At 41.5% G+C, this 14412-nt stretch overlaps 1 protein-coding gene and 1 long non-coding RNA gene across 2 annotated transcripts in view; one reads left to right on the forward strand and one right to left on the reverse strand.

Moving 5' to 3' along the window:
• Window positions 1–14412, reverse strand: part of LOC135113341 (hemicentin-2-like) — a 125121-nt gene that overhangs the window by 12712 nt on the left and 97997 nt on the right. Inside the window, exon 3 of the mRNA XM_064028583.1 lies at window positions 2836–3009. Within this exon, the coding sequence (XP_063884653.1) occupies window positions 2836–3009 (174 nt within the window). The remainder of the gene's footprint in view (window positions 1–2835; window positions 3010–14412) is intronic.
• The window catches only part of LOC135113342 (uncharacterized), a 72896-nt gene continuing 59019 nt past the window's right edge, over window positions 536–14412 (forward strand). The window contains exons 1-2 of the long non-coding RNA XR_010274805.1: window positions 536–1645; window positions 5389–5431. This is a non-coding gene — a long non-coding RNA (uncharacterized LOC135113342). The remainder of the gene's footprint in view (window positions 1646–5388; window positions 5432–14412) is intronic.

The following is a 14412-nucleotide window of genomic DNA, read 5'->3' on the forward strand; positions in this document are numbered from 1 at the left end:
AAATTAGGAGTACCAGGAAATTGTTTAGATATATTCATCATAGCCAAGGAACTAGAGGAAATAATATCAACTTGATTTGTCCACAACATAGAACAACATTGTATAAATTTTCAATACATTGCTTTGGACCTACGTGTTGGAACGCTTTACCTGATGATTTGAAGACTATAACTAATTTCAATATATTCAAAAGTAAACTTAAAAAAACATTTTCATAAATTGCAAAGTCTATCAATTAATGCACAATAATGTCAAATGCAGTTTTTTTTTTTTTTTTTTGGAAAGGTGTGATTATTAATGTCATGATTGTCTGTAGGATGTAAGTTTTTGTCTTAAATTGTTTGTAATATAATTATTAATCTTAATTTATTACCTATTGCCGTCATGGAAACATGTATTACTGTAATTAATCTATGTCATGTCTGCTTAAGAGCTTAGCTCAGCAGACTAATGCCTCAACAATACCTGTACATAACTGTTCATTGTATATACTGGTGATATGGTAATAAACTAAACTAAACTAAACTAAACTGCTGCTGTTGCTACTAATCCCATCACTTCCATAGCCACCACAAAGAGTCAGGAAAGGTCATCACAAAACCACAAGAAGCGACAATCTGTATAGTCGAGTCGCTGCTTCATGAGCGCTCACGAGGAGTCGAGGCCTCATAGGGTCTGTGCCGGCAGCGTAGGACACTGTAAGAGAGAGCGCTGAGGGAGGGAGTAGTGTTGTCCTGAGTGGCAGAGGAGGGTGTCTGTCTTACGTGTCAGCTTGTACAGGTGTGCGGCCCTCGTGTGTCCCTGGGAGAGTGAGACAGATGAAAGGGAGACTTGAAGTTGTAGAAATTATGTAGATAAGACAGGACGTGTAGTTATATGACTGAAAACGTGAGATTAACGAGCATATTCTGAACACCGACTACTTTCAAAAGGCTCTTGTTGAAGTTACACGGATGTTTTTTTTTGTGGATCTAGTCATAGATTAATAAGATTTCTACATTATGAAGTGGAAAAACACTCTTGAGAACCCGATTTGAAAATATTCGTGGTAAGAGCAAAGTGTTTCAGAGTACAGGCCTAAGGAGAATGAGGCAGCTTCTACGCGCGGCAGCTCTGGGGACGTGCTGCTCGCGCCCGTATTTTGAGAAGCTTTACTTTCTTGAATACGAACTACTTTCAAAGACCACTGGGAGAATAAACCGGGATATATTGTGTTTTTACTATATTGATAAGGTAGAATACTTGTTTAACTATCACTAGAATAATCAGAGACCTTTGGAAACTACTGTAACCTCCACTAGAGTCTTGAAAGTAGCCGAGACTGGAAGACGAAGTATCTGCGAATGTGGTCCCTTTTCTCGTGCTGTGAGAGAGGGTGCGACGCCGCGTGTGCCCGAGCGGTGTGTTCGTGGCTAGTATGGGTGTTTGGGTTGGGAGAGGGTCGCTGTTGGTGGGAAGACGAACGCGAGGTGGAAGTGTACGAGAAGCAGTGAAGATGTGTAATGACAGCGAAGAAATGCAAGTGAAGGATAGAAAAGAGGAAGTGTGTCAAATAAAGTGAAGGAAGAAGGAAAATGGAAAGTGCTATGAAAAGGAGGAATACAAACCCAAAGAAATAGGAGAGGAGGCGTGTTGCTGATAACAGGTAAGTGCTTGTTAAGTTTTTAGAAAAGTTGCTGGTCAGTGAAATTTTAAGTTAAGAAGCTTTATTAAGAGACTAAAGAAGATTAAGGAGAGAATGTTCGAACCGTTACATAAACTCGTACGACTTACGTGTAGAGGACTACGGACGTGTAGGTAGTTTAAAATTTGGCGACATTTGGCATAAATATCTGAGGCAAGGAAGCTACACAATCATTAACCTTTCTTTCTCCAGGGTGTGGGGCTTCTTTGTGTAATGTGAAGTGACTGACTGACTTGACTCCTTAAGTTTCTCGCGTCAAAACTACTACTACTAGCTGATCTTATGTATCCTTGATGGGGTCAGCCGCTCTTATACTCGTATGATGTCACCAGTAACTTGGCTTGCGCATCCTTTTCCTCCAGATTCAACTGTCTCATGTTTCTTGATCCCATTTCCCTACCTTAACCTTTGTCTTCCTCTACTTCTCCCCTCCGCTTTGTTCCTCCATGCCCCCGTCACATGGTCACCCTCCATCCTGGCCAAAGCTAATAGTGCGTCATTCATCAAGGTCCTGAACACTCGTGACCGTCACCTGTCACTCCCTACCAAGGGCTTCAGGGGCAGTGTCCGACTTTTTTTTTTAATAACGACTCAACAAAGCGTCGGACAGGGATGTAACTTTGGCAGTGAATGTCTGAGACCCCGATCTAATTGGCAGAATTAAGCTTTGGTGTCAAATGTGGATAACTGAGGCACTTATGAGTAAATTAGGGTAAACTAAGCTAAAATGAAATTATTCAGATGCACGTAGCGGGTTAGCTGCTGCCACGATACATGCCCCGCCCACCATTCAGACCGTGACGCCAGTGTGATGTTTAACTGTGACGTAGTATTAATCGCCGACCCAAGTGGTAGTTCTGCCTTTATGTAAGCTGCATCAGATTCAATGCCTGAGGATAACTCGTATTTCTAAACTGCGTCTGATTTTGCGAGTGATTTTTCAAAGGAAGAAAATACAGAACATTTCAACAGTTTAAGCACCAATTCCGTGTTAAAGAATATGCTAACAATGATATACAAATCCACTCCTCCTCCCACCTCTTGAAAAACAAGTCGATCCCAGCTGAAGAAAAATCCTGTCGAAAAAAAAAAAAATAATAATGTTTATAAAAAATAATGACAATGATAAACCAACCGAGTCCTGCACCCACCATCCTGGGAAGCAGCGGCGCCAGAGACAAGGGCGGCCAGGAGCAAGAGCAGCAGCCGCACGTGTCCGCTAACCATGGTGTGGAGGGGTCCCAGCGGGGGGTCATGGGGGTCCTTCAGGGGGGGGAGTGACGGTGACCTGGGGCCTCTGCGATGTTCCACGCCAAGCCTTCCACCTGAGGAGCCATTGGGGGTTGTAGTAGTAGTTGTAGTAGAGGTTGTTGTAGGTGTAGTAGTAGTAGTAGTAGTAGTAGTACACTGGGTGGCAATAACAACACTTAAGGAGACGAACAGAGAGAGAGAGAGAGAGAGAGAGAGAGAGAGAGAGAGAGAGAGAGAGAGAGAGAGAGAGAGAGTAATGATACCTGACGTAAAATACATAAAATTCGGAATCAGTAACACAGCAATAGTAACATTTCAGAAACCTTAAAGTAACGCACAAATAGAACCGGATATCCTTCGTAAAACCGCAGTAGAATTAAACATACAAACTACTTAAATTACCAGATGAAACCCCTATAAAAACAAGAGAGTAGCGGGGGATTCCTTTGACACGCAGTCCTGGGCAAGCGAGTGTTTGATAAGGCGAGTGAAGGCTGAGTATTGGCGGTCATTAAGCTTCAGAACCTTAATCTGTTGAAAGTTATCGAGGTTTTAAGGACGTTTTCACGATTCCATTAATAATCAAACAAACATTCAACACCTTTACGAGGCTCTTATGGAAGTTAATACAGATTATGAAGGTTGTTTGGGTGATTCTGTTGAGAGTTTAAGAAGGATTTGAACTACTGTTTTTGGGGATTTTGAGGATTTTGAGGGTGCATTCATGATTCCAGTAATAATTAAACGCATTCACCATCTTTATGAGGTTCTTATGGAAGTTGATGGAGGTTATGGAGGTTGTTTTGGTGATTCTGCTGATAGTTTAAGAAGGATTCGAACCATTAACGAGAGAAAGCACCCATGAGAGCAGACTGATCATCTCTGGGTCCGTTAAGAATGGTCCTTGTGAGAGAACAAAGCGTTTCAAAATACGGGCTCAGGCGTCGGCGGCACAATTACTGAAGTCATTATCATTATTCACAGTGTTGCAGATCCAGGCGTAAGCCAAGCCGGAATTATCACACATTAATCCCACTGCAGCTTCAAGGACCCAGCCACCGCAGCGCCGCCAATTCCCTCTCTCTTACTTACGTTATTGTTATTTCCCAGTGCTACTTCCCCTGTGGTGATTTCCTTCTTAGGTCGTCTTCGTCCCATCCAGACCTTCCATTGTTATGTCAGAGTGACACTGGCATAGGGCTACAAAAACTTGGAAAGAAAGGGCCCTCTGAGGTACCAGTCCCTAAAGGAAAGGGTTTAAAGGATTACCCGAAACTGGAGAATTATCCTGAATCTTGTCTTTTTCTTTTTATACAAGTAATCTTTTATCTTTTCCAGACTACATAATTTTTATTTTTCTGTACGTTTTTTTTTTTTTTTTGGTAGTCTTTCCCTCTCAGTTCATCTTCCATTCCTTCCAAACCATGTGATTTCCTCTCTAGTCTGTCTTCGTTTTTTCCAGATAACCTTTGTCCCTTCCAGGATTTTTCTCCCTGTCCAGGCAATCTTTTATCCCTTCCAGACTATCTTCGCCACTTTTCTCGTTTTTCTTTACCACTTCCAGGCAGTCGATTCTTTTTTTTTTCTCATCTATGTTATCTTCCTTCCATTTCAGACCATCACCGTTTTTTCCACACCAGTTTTTTTTTTTCCCCTTTCTCAGACCTTCATTGTACATTCTAGGTCGTCCATGTCGTTCTCAGGTCTTCTTTGCTCACCCCCATACCAATATCCACCCTTTCCAGTCATTTTGCATCCCTTCCTCAGACCGTGCTTACAATTTCCATATCTTCCTTGCATTTCCCGACCATCTTTCTCTTTCTGGACCATCCTTCTCCCTTTCCAGGACATGTTACCCGTTACTGGGCATCATTCACCCCGCACTCCTTATCGCCAGTCCATACATTCCAGACGAGACACCGCAGCACATTTCTCTCTTCATCTGCTTATGATTCAAGTCTAAGGGTGTTGGAAATCCTAACTTCAGGTAAACACACAAGAAAAATTAATTAATGAGAAAATGATAAGTGGTGTGATTAAAGCAGAAACGGGAAATTGAGTTAAAGGTGGTGGAATTCTGAAAGGACATTTAGACAGGAGAGATTTATAGATATTTAGATAGGTACAGATAAATAGAGTTGTTATTAACCACCATCCACAGCACACAGCATAATTCCAATAACTAGCATGGTCAAACAATTTGCTGTTATACTAAGCACATTAGTTTTTATTAAAACATTAGAAGCATACGAGACACACAAACGCATATACACACAAAAAAGTGATGAAGACTCTACGTAAGTGAAAAATGATGTGCATAATTAACGGCTGATAGACAGGTGTGCTGCTGTTCTAGTTTAGCTTCATTTCAGTGGCTTAGTTGTAAACTTATTGATAGCAACATAAAGCACAAGTGTTTGAATCCTTCTGATGCCCTTTCCCTTTCTTTTCAGGGTGAGATCAGAGTACATCAGGGACATCCGCCAGGAAGGCCAGGTAAATAAATAGTATGTTCAGGTGTGGCAGCTGAGGTGTTCTGTTTTGTGATGTACATTTGTCCCAAGAATTAACGTCACAATCTAGTAAAAAAAAAAACATTGTTCTTGGGTCAGCTGTACGTCTTGCTTTTGTCACTTCCACAATAATTAGTTTGTCTTTTTTTTTTTTTTCATTTGGGCCATAAGTTTTACGTTTCGTGACGTACAGTTGCCTGAAGTAACGCCACGAAATTTAATAATATATTCTGAACATTTTGCACATACATAGTTTTTGAGCCAATAGTGCATCACAATGATTGGTTTCTTCTTGTCAGAATATTCTTTTTTACTTCAGTTACTAGTTGTGCGCTTAATTAAATAGGATTCCTGGAGTTGGTCTATTTGCATGGACTTTCATGTGTTCTTGAATGTCATCTCTGTACTTTACGTATTCGTGTGTGTCATGCCTTCGTTCGGAGCGTTATAAAACCACCAGGAAATCGATCTGAAAGCGGACTGTTAGCGACGAGAGGTTATTACTGGGGACTGAATCTTGGCAGGATGCTCAAGATAAACACGAATTCGACAGGTTACAAATGAAGTCATGCTTGATAACTGAAGCCTAAGTGAATATTGGTTCAAGAGGAGGAATACAGGAAGCATGACAACTTAGTAATCTATTAATGTCACAAGGACGCAGGAAGGGCAGGAGAACAAGAGGGCAGGAGAACGAGAGTGTGTGCTTATACGGTGACAGGTGCCCTCTCTGGCAGCTCTCTGGCTCTCTGGCCTCTCGTCCCAACTAGCGGTGTGACCACAAGGGAAACACCAGAAAATGGGGTTATGTGTTCTTTGCATTACACAGCCATATGTGGTGTGCCATTGCCAGTGTCAGTCATTCTCCTCCTCCTCCACCTCCTCGTCCTCCTCCTCCTCCTCCTCCTCCTCCTCCTCCTCCTCTTCCTCCTCCTCCTCCTCCTCCTCCTCCTCCTCCTCCTCCTGTCTCTTTATATCATTCTGTACCATCCTGTTTCTCCTATTAATAGTTAGCATTGAATAGTTACCTAAGCAGCCTAGTAAAAACCTCGGATTCTGTTGCTGTTTAGACTTCCTTCGTATTTCTCCTCCACCTCCTCCTCCTCCACCTCCTCCTCCTTTTTCCTTTTCCTCCTGGTCACAAAATATTCCAGCCAAGGTGTATTTTTCTCTCCGATTTTTTCTTTTACTTCTTGCCTTAAATCTCATTTGTTGCTTTCACTTAAATATTTTCCACGCAAAAGACTGAGTCGTCTCCGCCAGTTTTTCTCACATTCCCCAGCTACTAATTCTGTACAGAGACCTTATCAGTCCATATATGGAGTATGCCTTACATGTATGAGAGGATTCCACTCATACCGCTATTTTAGACAGGGTGGAATCAAAAGCTTTTCGTCGTATCAGCTCCTCTCCTCTTCAGCCTCTTTCTCATCGCTGTACTGTTGCATTTCTTGGTATCTTCTACCGCTATTTCCACGCTAACTGCTCTTCTGATTCTAACTGCATGCCTCGCCCCTCCCGTGGCCTTCCTGCACAAGGTTTATAAATACTTAGTAATTTCACACACTCGAGAATCTAAGTGAGTATCTTCAGACTAGTTACTTGAGTACTTTATCAAAATTATCAACATAGGAAAGCATATTAGTTTGTGTCCATCATATCTTCAAAACAGGATGACGCTGACTCCCTCGCATTTGATAGATGAACGGAATAGACTCAGTAGTTAAGCTGTTAGTGTCGAGTTGGTGCAGCTGCAACACTGGCTAGACAATGGAAAATATAGTCTCAGTTCCTCTTTTTCCTTTAGATGCCTGCAAAACTCCGTGCAGTGATTTTAGTGTCATATGTTGTTCCGTATCACAGTGGAAGGATAAAAATAATATTGGATAAACTCATGGAAGAAGATAATAGGTGGAAATAGGTAGGTGTTGTTCATGCATGGGTTGCCACGTGTAGATTTTATGGCTTTTTGCAGCTTCCCTTATTTTCCTGTGTTTTTATGCCCTCCCTGCCTCCCCTCGCCATTCTAATGTGCTGCTCAAGGCGTGGAGACCATGAGCTTTTTTCCGAAGTCCATGGGAGTATATGCGCTCGCCTGTGATGACGCCCCGCTACAGCTCCGAAACTAGCCAAAGGATATTCTCGGCAATATTCTTATTATGATTCCCACAGAAAGTTACCTGGCTTCTTAATATTGACACTGACCCAACCTAAACTTAACCTAACCTAACCAAACACTGACCCAATCTAAACTTAACCAAATCTAACCTAGCCAGTCCAGCGTCTTCAAGAGTAACTTAACCAAATCTAACCTAGCCAGTCCAGTGTCTTCAAGAGTAACTGGCACCTACTCCTCCAGACTTGCGAAATATGCGGACCGTGAGTCTTTTCCCTCCCCTCCACACGCCTCCCCAGAAGGAAGTCTGTCCACACCGTGCCCTTTTGGCGTGCCCTGGGGGGTGAGACGTGCAGAGGGGCCGTGCTATTCTGTGTGCCGGGATGCGTTGACCCTTTCCTGGATATCCTTAAGAAGAGAGAGAGAGAGAGAGAGAGAGAGAGAGAGACCGACCGACCCCACCTAACCTCCCAGCGTGATGCCGGCGGAACAGAAAGCATATACCCCCAGTGTCGGCGGTCAGACGCGTATACAAAGGAACTGAAATGGAGCGGAGACTCAAGAGCAAGGACGAGAAAGGCTGGTGTGTAATCTTGTTTGTGTCACCCTTGTTGTACCCATATAACACAGGCACCACTGAGGCAGACACGATAAAACACATGGATGAAGAAGCAGAGCAGAGTTGAAGAGGAAAGTTAGAGACATTTTGAACAGGTGATAAAGGGACAATTAGAACAGAAGACTGGCTATCGAGAAATGGTGAAATTGAAGAGAGGCCAGACCGAAAAGTAAAGATCAATAGATGAGATAAGGCATTTTGCTGGGGCAGTCTGACATAGATGGGTAAGCATGAGAGATGAATAAATAAGGTTGAGGGGGAAGCTTTCATCCTGCACTGGAATCATGGAGGAGGAGGAGGAGAAGAACAAGGAGAACGAGTAGGAGGAGGAGAAAGGAAGAGGAAGAATAATAGGAAGAAGAGGGGGTTAATTATGATGATGAAGAGGAGAAGAAGAGGAGAGGAGAGAAGCAAACAAACCAGAAAGTATATAAATTTCTGGAGGACTGTATTGCACAAGAGGTAAAAATGTAAGCAAGACTAAAATTTCCTGGCAAAATATTACGGCACTGAAATATCCTCCATCATTAACTTCCTGAAGGCAAAGGTCGAACGGAGTCTGTTACCCGGCATTTTCTCCCCCGCCCCGCAACTTACACTGCCGCCGCCCAGATGGAATTAGATGGCCTCGCTAACTAAATTGCCTCGCGTTCCAACTTTCCCTGCGATTTTTAAGCTGCTTGGGGAGATGAGCTGTTTTTTATATTTTTTTATTATTATTATTTTTATTTTTCCTTTTTTTTTTCAAGAAAGCTTTACTTGCCTCGTTTTCTGTAAGCAGGAATGAATTCACGGATTCTAATAGCCATGCATTATAATAGCTGGACCTGCCTTGTGTTGTGTAGGCAGGAGTGAGGCCTTGTATTCTAATGGACTGCCTTGCTTTATGAGAGGAGCAAGACACGTACTCTAATTCAAACCTTCCTTGTTGTGTGTAGAGGATATAAGGGACGTGTTTTCTGATAGCTAAACCTGCATTGCTCTGTGTAGGGAGGAGTGAGCACATGTATTCTGAAAGACCACCTGGGTTTTGCTTAAGAGAAAAAGGGACATGTATGTATAGATCGCCTTGCTTTCAGGGACTGCCACGTGTAGGCCTGATGGTTTCTTGCAGCTTCCCTTATTTTCTTGTGTTCTTATGTTCTTTGTTTAGGGAGGAGCAAACGTGTGTAATCTAAAAGACCTTGCTTTGTCTTGAGAGGAGCAAGGCACGCATTCCAATACACTTGCCGTGGTTTATGTAAGGGATAGCAAGGTCGTGTATTACAACTGCTGGATTTGCCTTGCTTTGTTTTGAGAGGAGTAAAATCATGTGTTCTTATAACTTCAGGAAGGCGAGCCTCTGCCTTGGCTTGGCTCAGTGATGTGATATTGTGAGAAATGTTCCTGACAAAAAAAAAAAAGAAAGATAAGCAACATCAAATAACTATACCATCCATTCCATCCCCATTTCACCTTGGTCTGTACGTGGCTCTCAATACCAGAATAGAAACCAGTTCACTAGTCCATATTTTGATTTCTCTGATTTTTTAGGCTTGAAATTCAGTGGATTTCGTGACATCACTAGTGTCGGGTAACTGTGTCTACTTCCAGCATAGCATAATGCGGCTTTGCATAGAGGTGAGCAGTAGGAACAGTACAAGTAATCAGTGTGGCTAAAGCATCATTCAGTAAAGACAGTAAAGTTGATGAATTTAGCTAAAGCGTCAAGAAGTAACAGAAAATTACAATATAGTTTTATGGACAAAAATTACAATGTACTTCTATGGACATATGGGAAATGAAGAATCCATTGGTACAAGAATAATGATGATGGATCTGGATGAAGGTGGAAAAAAAAAAACGGTCTGAAACGGTCGAGGATAGACTGGAAGGGCCGAGAAAACTAGAAGGATCAATGTCAACGATGAACAGGATGGGTTGACCATAGACTGGAATGGTCAAGGAGAGACTGGAAGGCTCGAGGATGGGCTGGAAATGTCGAAGATAGCCTTGGATGGGTCAAAGGCTGGCTGGAAGGTCTGGAAGGTGAATGACTGTATGGTAGGAGCGAAGGATATCCTGGAATGGTCTGGAACGTGTAGGGCTGAGTAGAGAGAGATGTAAAGCTAAACGGACGACCTCGAATGTGATGTGTGGACGAGCTAAAAAGGGGTGAACTATCAAGAAATGCCACGTACAGTATGTAGGTCAAGCACGAGGGCTGGTGGAAGCTGCAGGCCAATTGAGACTCGTTAAAACAATGATCATTTTTTTGCAGGTTCGATGCGTGATTCAGTTGGACAGGGAAACTTTTCTTCCAGCCGCCCTAAGATAAGAACTCGAATTTCCTCCTCCTCTCTTTTTTTTTTTTTTTCAGATTTGGAAACTTTTTATCCTCGTCTAAAATGTAACGTATTGAGACGCGTACACTGACCGGCCTGGCAATATGATGTTGGTGATTTAGACAGTTATAAAGATATACTGTAATCCTCTCGTGTGTGTGTGTGTGTGTGTGTGTGTGTGTGTGTGTGTGTGTGTTTTAATTTGCAAAGGAAACATGTCTAACTTCCTTGCACAAAGAGAATACAAAAGCAAAATTCAGAGTCGCTCCAAACAGTTAGGTAATGAAAAACGCAGATTAAAAAAAAAAAGTTTAAAAAGTAAAGACAAAAGTGGAAACCGGATGCTTATTGCCGCTCGCCTTCAATCCCCTGCCAAAAAAATAACAAAAAAAATCATTGGCGGAACTCGAACGCACAGTAGCAGAACAAGATTAATTAACTGTTTGAGAGAGAGAGAGAGAGAGAGAGAGAGAGAGAGAGAGAGAGAGAGAGAGAGAGAGAGAGAGAGAGAGAGAGAGAGAGAGAGAGAGATTGACTGATTAATTGACGTAGTGACGGAAATCATGTGCAATTCTTTTCCTTTCCTTTTTTTATTTATTTTTTCTTCCTTAGTTTTTTTTTTCTGAATTTGTTTCTGGTCTTGGTCTGCCTCCATACGTGGTATAAAGAAAATATCACGTTAAATTTTGTCCTTTTCTTATGAGTAGAGAAGACCAAAATTCTTAGGATCAGCAACCAGGATAGAACAAGAAATAACGGGTTCAAGCTTGAAAAATTTAGGTTTAGGAAGGAGATAGGAAGAAATTGGTTCGCAAATAGAGTGGTAGATGAGTGGAACGGGCTCAGTAATCATGCTGTTAGTACTAGGACATCAGGGAGTTTTAAGAGAAGATTAGACGGGTTTATGGATGGGGATGATAGGTGAAAATAGGTAGGTATATTTCATACAGGGACTGCCACGTGTAAGCCTGGTCGCTTCTTGCAGCTTCCCTTATATGTTCTTATGTTCAAAGTATTACGTAATATAACAGCCCTATTGTTGCCTTTCCACAAAATAAAAGATAAATAGAAAAGGAGTTCCAGTTTCTCCAGTCCTCAGAATTAATAATGATACTCCTCTCGTAAAAAAAAAAGGAAAAGAAACACGCAAGTCAAGCAAGTGAAAAACACAGACTCGGGCAGAGTTTGGGCGACTGCCAGTGAAAAAGGTGAAAGAGCAAAGACACTGGTTAACTTTTCCATTCGTAATTAGGACAGAAACAAGCAGAGGTCCAGTGTTTACTTGTGAAAAACGGTGAAAGAGTGGAGGTACTGGCTAAGTCTTGCAGTACTAATTAGAATAGAAACAGGTGGAGAGTTTCAGAGTTAACTGCGGCGAAACATAAAACAACATACTCGTACCTTACTTTATTCATTTTTATTTCATGCCTCCCCCTCCCCCTTGTGTGTGTGTGTGTGTGTGTGTAGCGGATTTCAAGCCTCCACAGCACACGCACATGTTGTTGGCTTGTGTGAGGACTGTATAAATTTGCATATACATGTTACTGTGTGTGTGTGTGTGTGTGTGTGTGTGTGTGGAAGAGGTCGTGCTGTCAGTGGTAATGGTGGTGATGGTGGTGACAGTGTTAGTCGAAGTTAGTGGTGCTGGTGATCATGACGGTGGTAGTTGTGGAATTGGTGGTGAGGGCAACAGTAGAGGTGGTGGTAGTAGTAGTAGTAGTAGTCGTCATAGTAGTCGTACCCTTCGCCTTCTACTCCTCTACATCTCTAGCTTTAAATTAGTAATAGTCCACTTGGGTTGTTGTTTGGAGTACATGGAGGGGTGCAAGACAAGACCTGTGTGCATAAGAGTGCCCAGTAGATGTTTTAAGAAGATTGTGCGTCATGTAAGAAATTAGTCTGAATTGAAATTGAAGTATTACAAATTGATGTATTTACGTATTCCAGCCACACGGATTTGAAATGTAGCATTTTGTTTTATAATGTAGCTATTTTCTGTTTTCAGAATAGAGACCTGTATTTCGAGTTTTAAACCTAGAGTAAACCTTAGATATTATTATTATTATTATTATTATTATTATTATTATTATTATTATTATTGTTATTATTATTATTATTATTATTTTTATTAATTAATTAATTAATCGTCCTAGGGGTTAAAGTACACGCGTTTCTCAAAAACTTCCGGGATGGTGCATAAACTCAGAAAAGACTCAACCACTGCCTTGAATGAAATAGTGCCGTATATCATAAGAGGCATCATAAGGGCCAAGAGGTCTGCTGCTGCTACGTGTTCTTTCTTTGTGTCGTTTTGTCAAGGAGTCACGGCTTAACAGGCGTCTGTCCTGTCGCACCCTGCCGCGCCCTGCCGCGCCCTTTCCTTCCCTTCCTCACTCTTCCATATGGATGTTGTTTTTTTATATTTATATATATATATATATATTTTTTTTTTTTCCTTTCTTCTGTGACTTCGTCTATTGAATAGATTTTTTTATTATTATTGTTTTTATTACAGATTTTTTTTTTATGGATTAGGAATTTTTGGAGCCTTTTTGGCTTTTTTTTTCTAATCGCTTTCATTTATTTGATATATTTGATAATCGGACGAAAAGTTAATGGGGGATTACAATAATGTTCTCAAACAAAATAACTTAAAGAACAAAAGATTTGACATGTAATCAAATTAACAAAGCAAACTTTGCTATAAAAAAATAAAAAAAAAATAGGGCTTTCGCTATGGTCTGGAAAACTGCCAGATTAACCAACCGACTAAATTTTACACACAAAGGTTGGTCAGCTGAGAAAAAAAAAAAAACTTTACGTCATTTGTGTTATGAAACCAACTAATAAACTATTGGAAACATTTTTAGCCACCGTCATCAAACAGAGAGCAAGAAATATGGCCAAACGAGCTAAATACTATGCACATTATCTTGGAACTGGGTATGCATCATCACCTTGGGACGAATACTGTTCTTTTCCTCTATATGACCTTACATTATCCATTCAAGTTATACAGTTAACATACCCGTACATAAATCCTGGTACATGTGAAAGAAACAACCATGCTTTGAGGTGGGACACTGCTAAAGATTGTTGACATTGTGTCTCCTAACGTCTTCCTTGAGTTACTGCTTGTCTGTTTACATCCTGTCTCTCAATGTCTTCCCTGATTTGCCGCTTTCTTTTGTGGAAATACAACCCATCCTTTTTTTTCACACCTTGGTCGTTCTTTCCTGATATGTTCGTACAATCAACCACAGCACATGTATAGCACTACAGACTCGCACTACAGACTCGCTTCAGCACTACAGCACTACAGACTCGCTTCAGCACTACAGCACTACAGACTCGCTTCAGCACTACAGCACTACAGACTCGCTTCAGCACTACAGCATTACAGACTCGCTTCAGCACTACAGCACTACAGACTTGCTTCAGCACTACAGCACTACAGACTTGCTTCTCCCGCCTCAGATTTGTTGTTGCGTGTTTTGGGTAAGTCGGCGTGCCTAACATCGGCAAGTCCTTTTGTCTCCGCACGATTTCAGCCGTCACAATATCCTGTTAGCACAAATACTACTTACTCGACTCTTTTTGGGATTTACCAGATAAAACATTAGTCTCTGTAGAAACCGGTGGAAAATATTTCAAACCATATCTGTAGCAGAAGGCTAGACATAAATATGAAAACACTGAGAGCCAAGTTAGGAATATTTAGCTTATAATAACTGTTCTGTTGAGTGTGCATCACCAGACCCCGTGGATAATGTTAGCATAAACACTTAGTATCAATGTTTTGTAGCATTTAAGTATAGTGCATCAAGATGGATCACAAGAGGCGGTTTTAGAATGTGTTTCTCCAGAGAACTGTGGGAGCGTTGACCGACCCTACATTAAAACGG

The sequence above is a fragment of the Scylla paramamosain genome, chromosome 25 (genome assembly GCF_035594125.1).
Source record: "Scylla paramamosain isolate STU-SP2022 chromosome 25, ASM3559412v1, whole genome shotgun sequence".
NCBI lineage: Eukaryota > Metazoa > Arthropoda > Malacostraca > Decapoda > Portunidae > Scylla > Scylla paramamosain.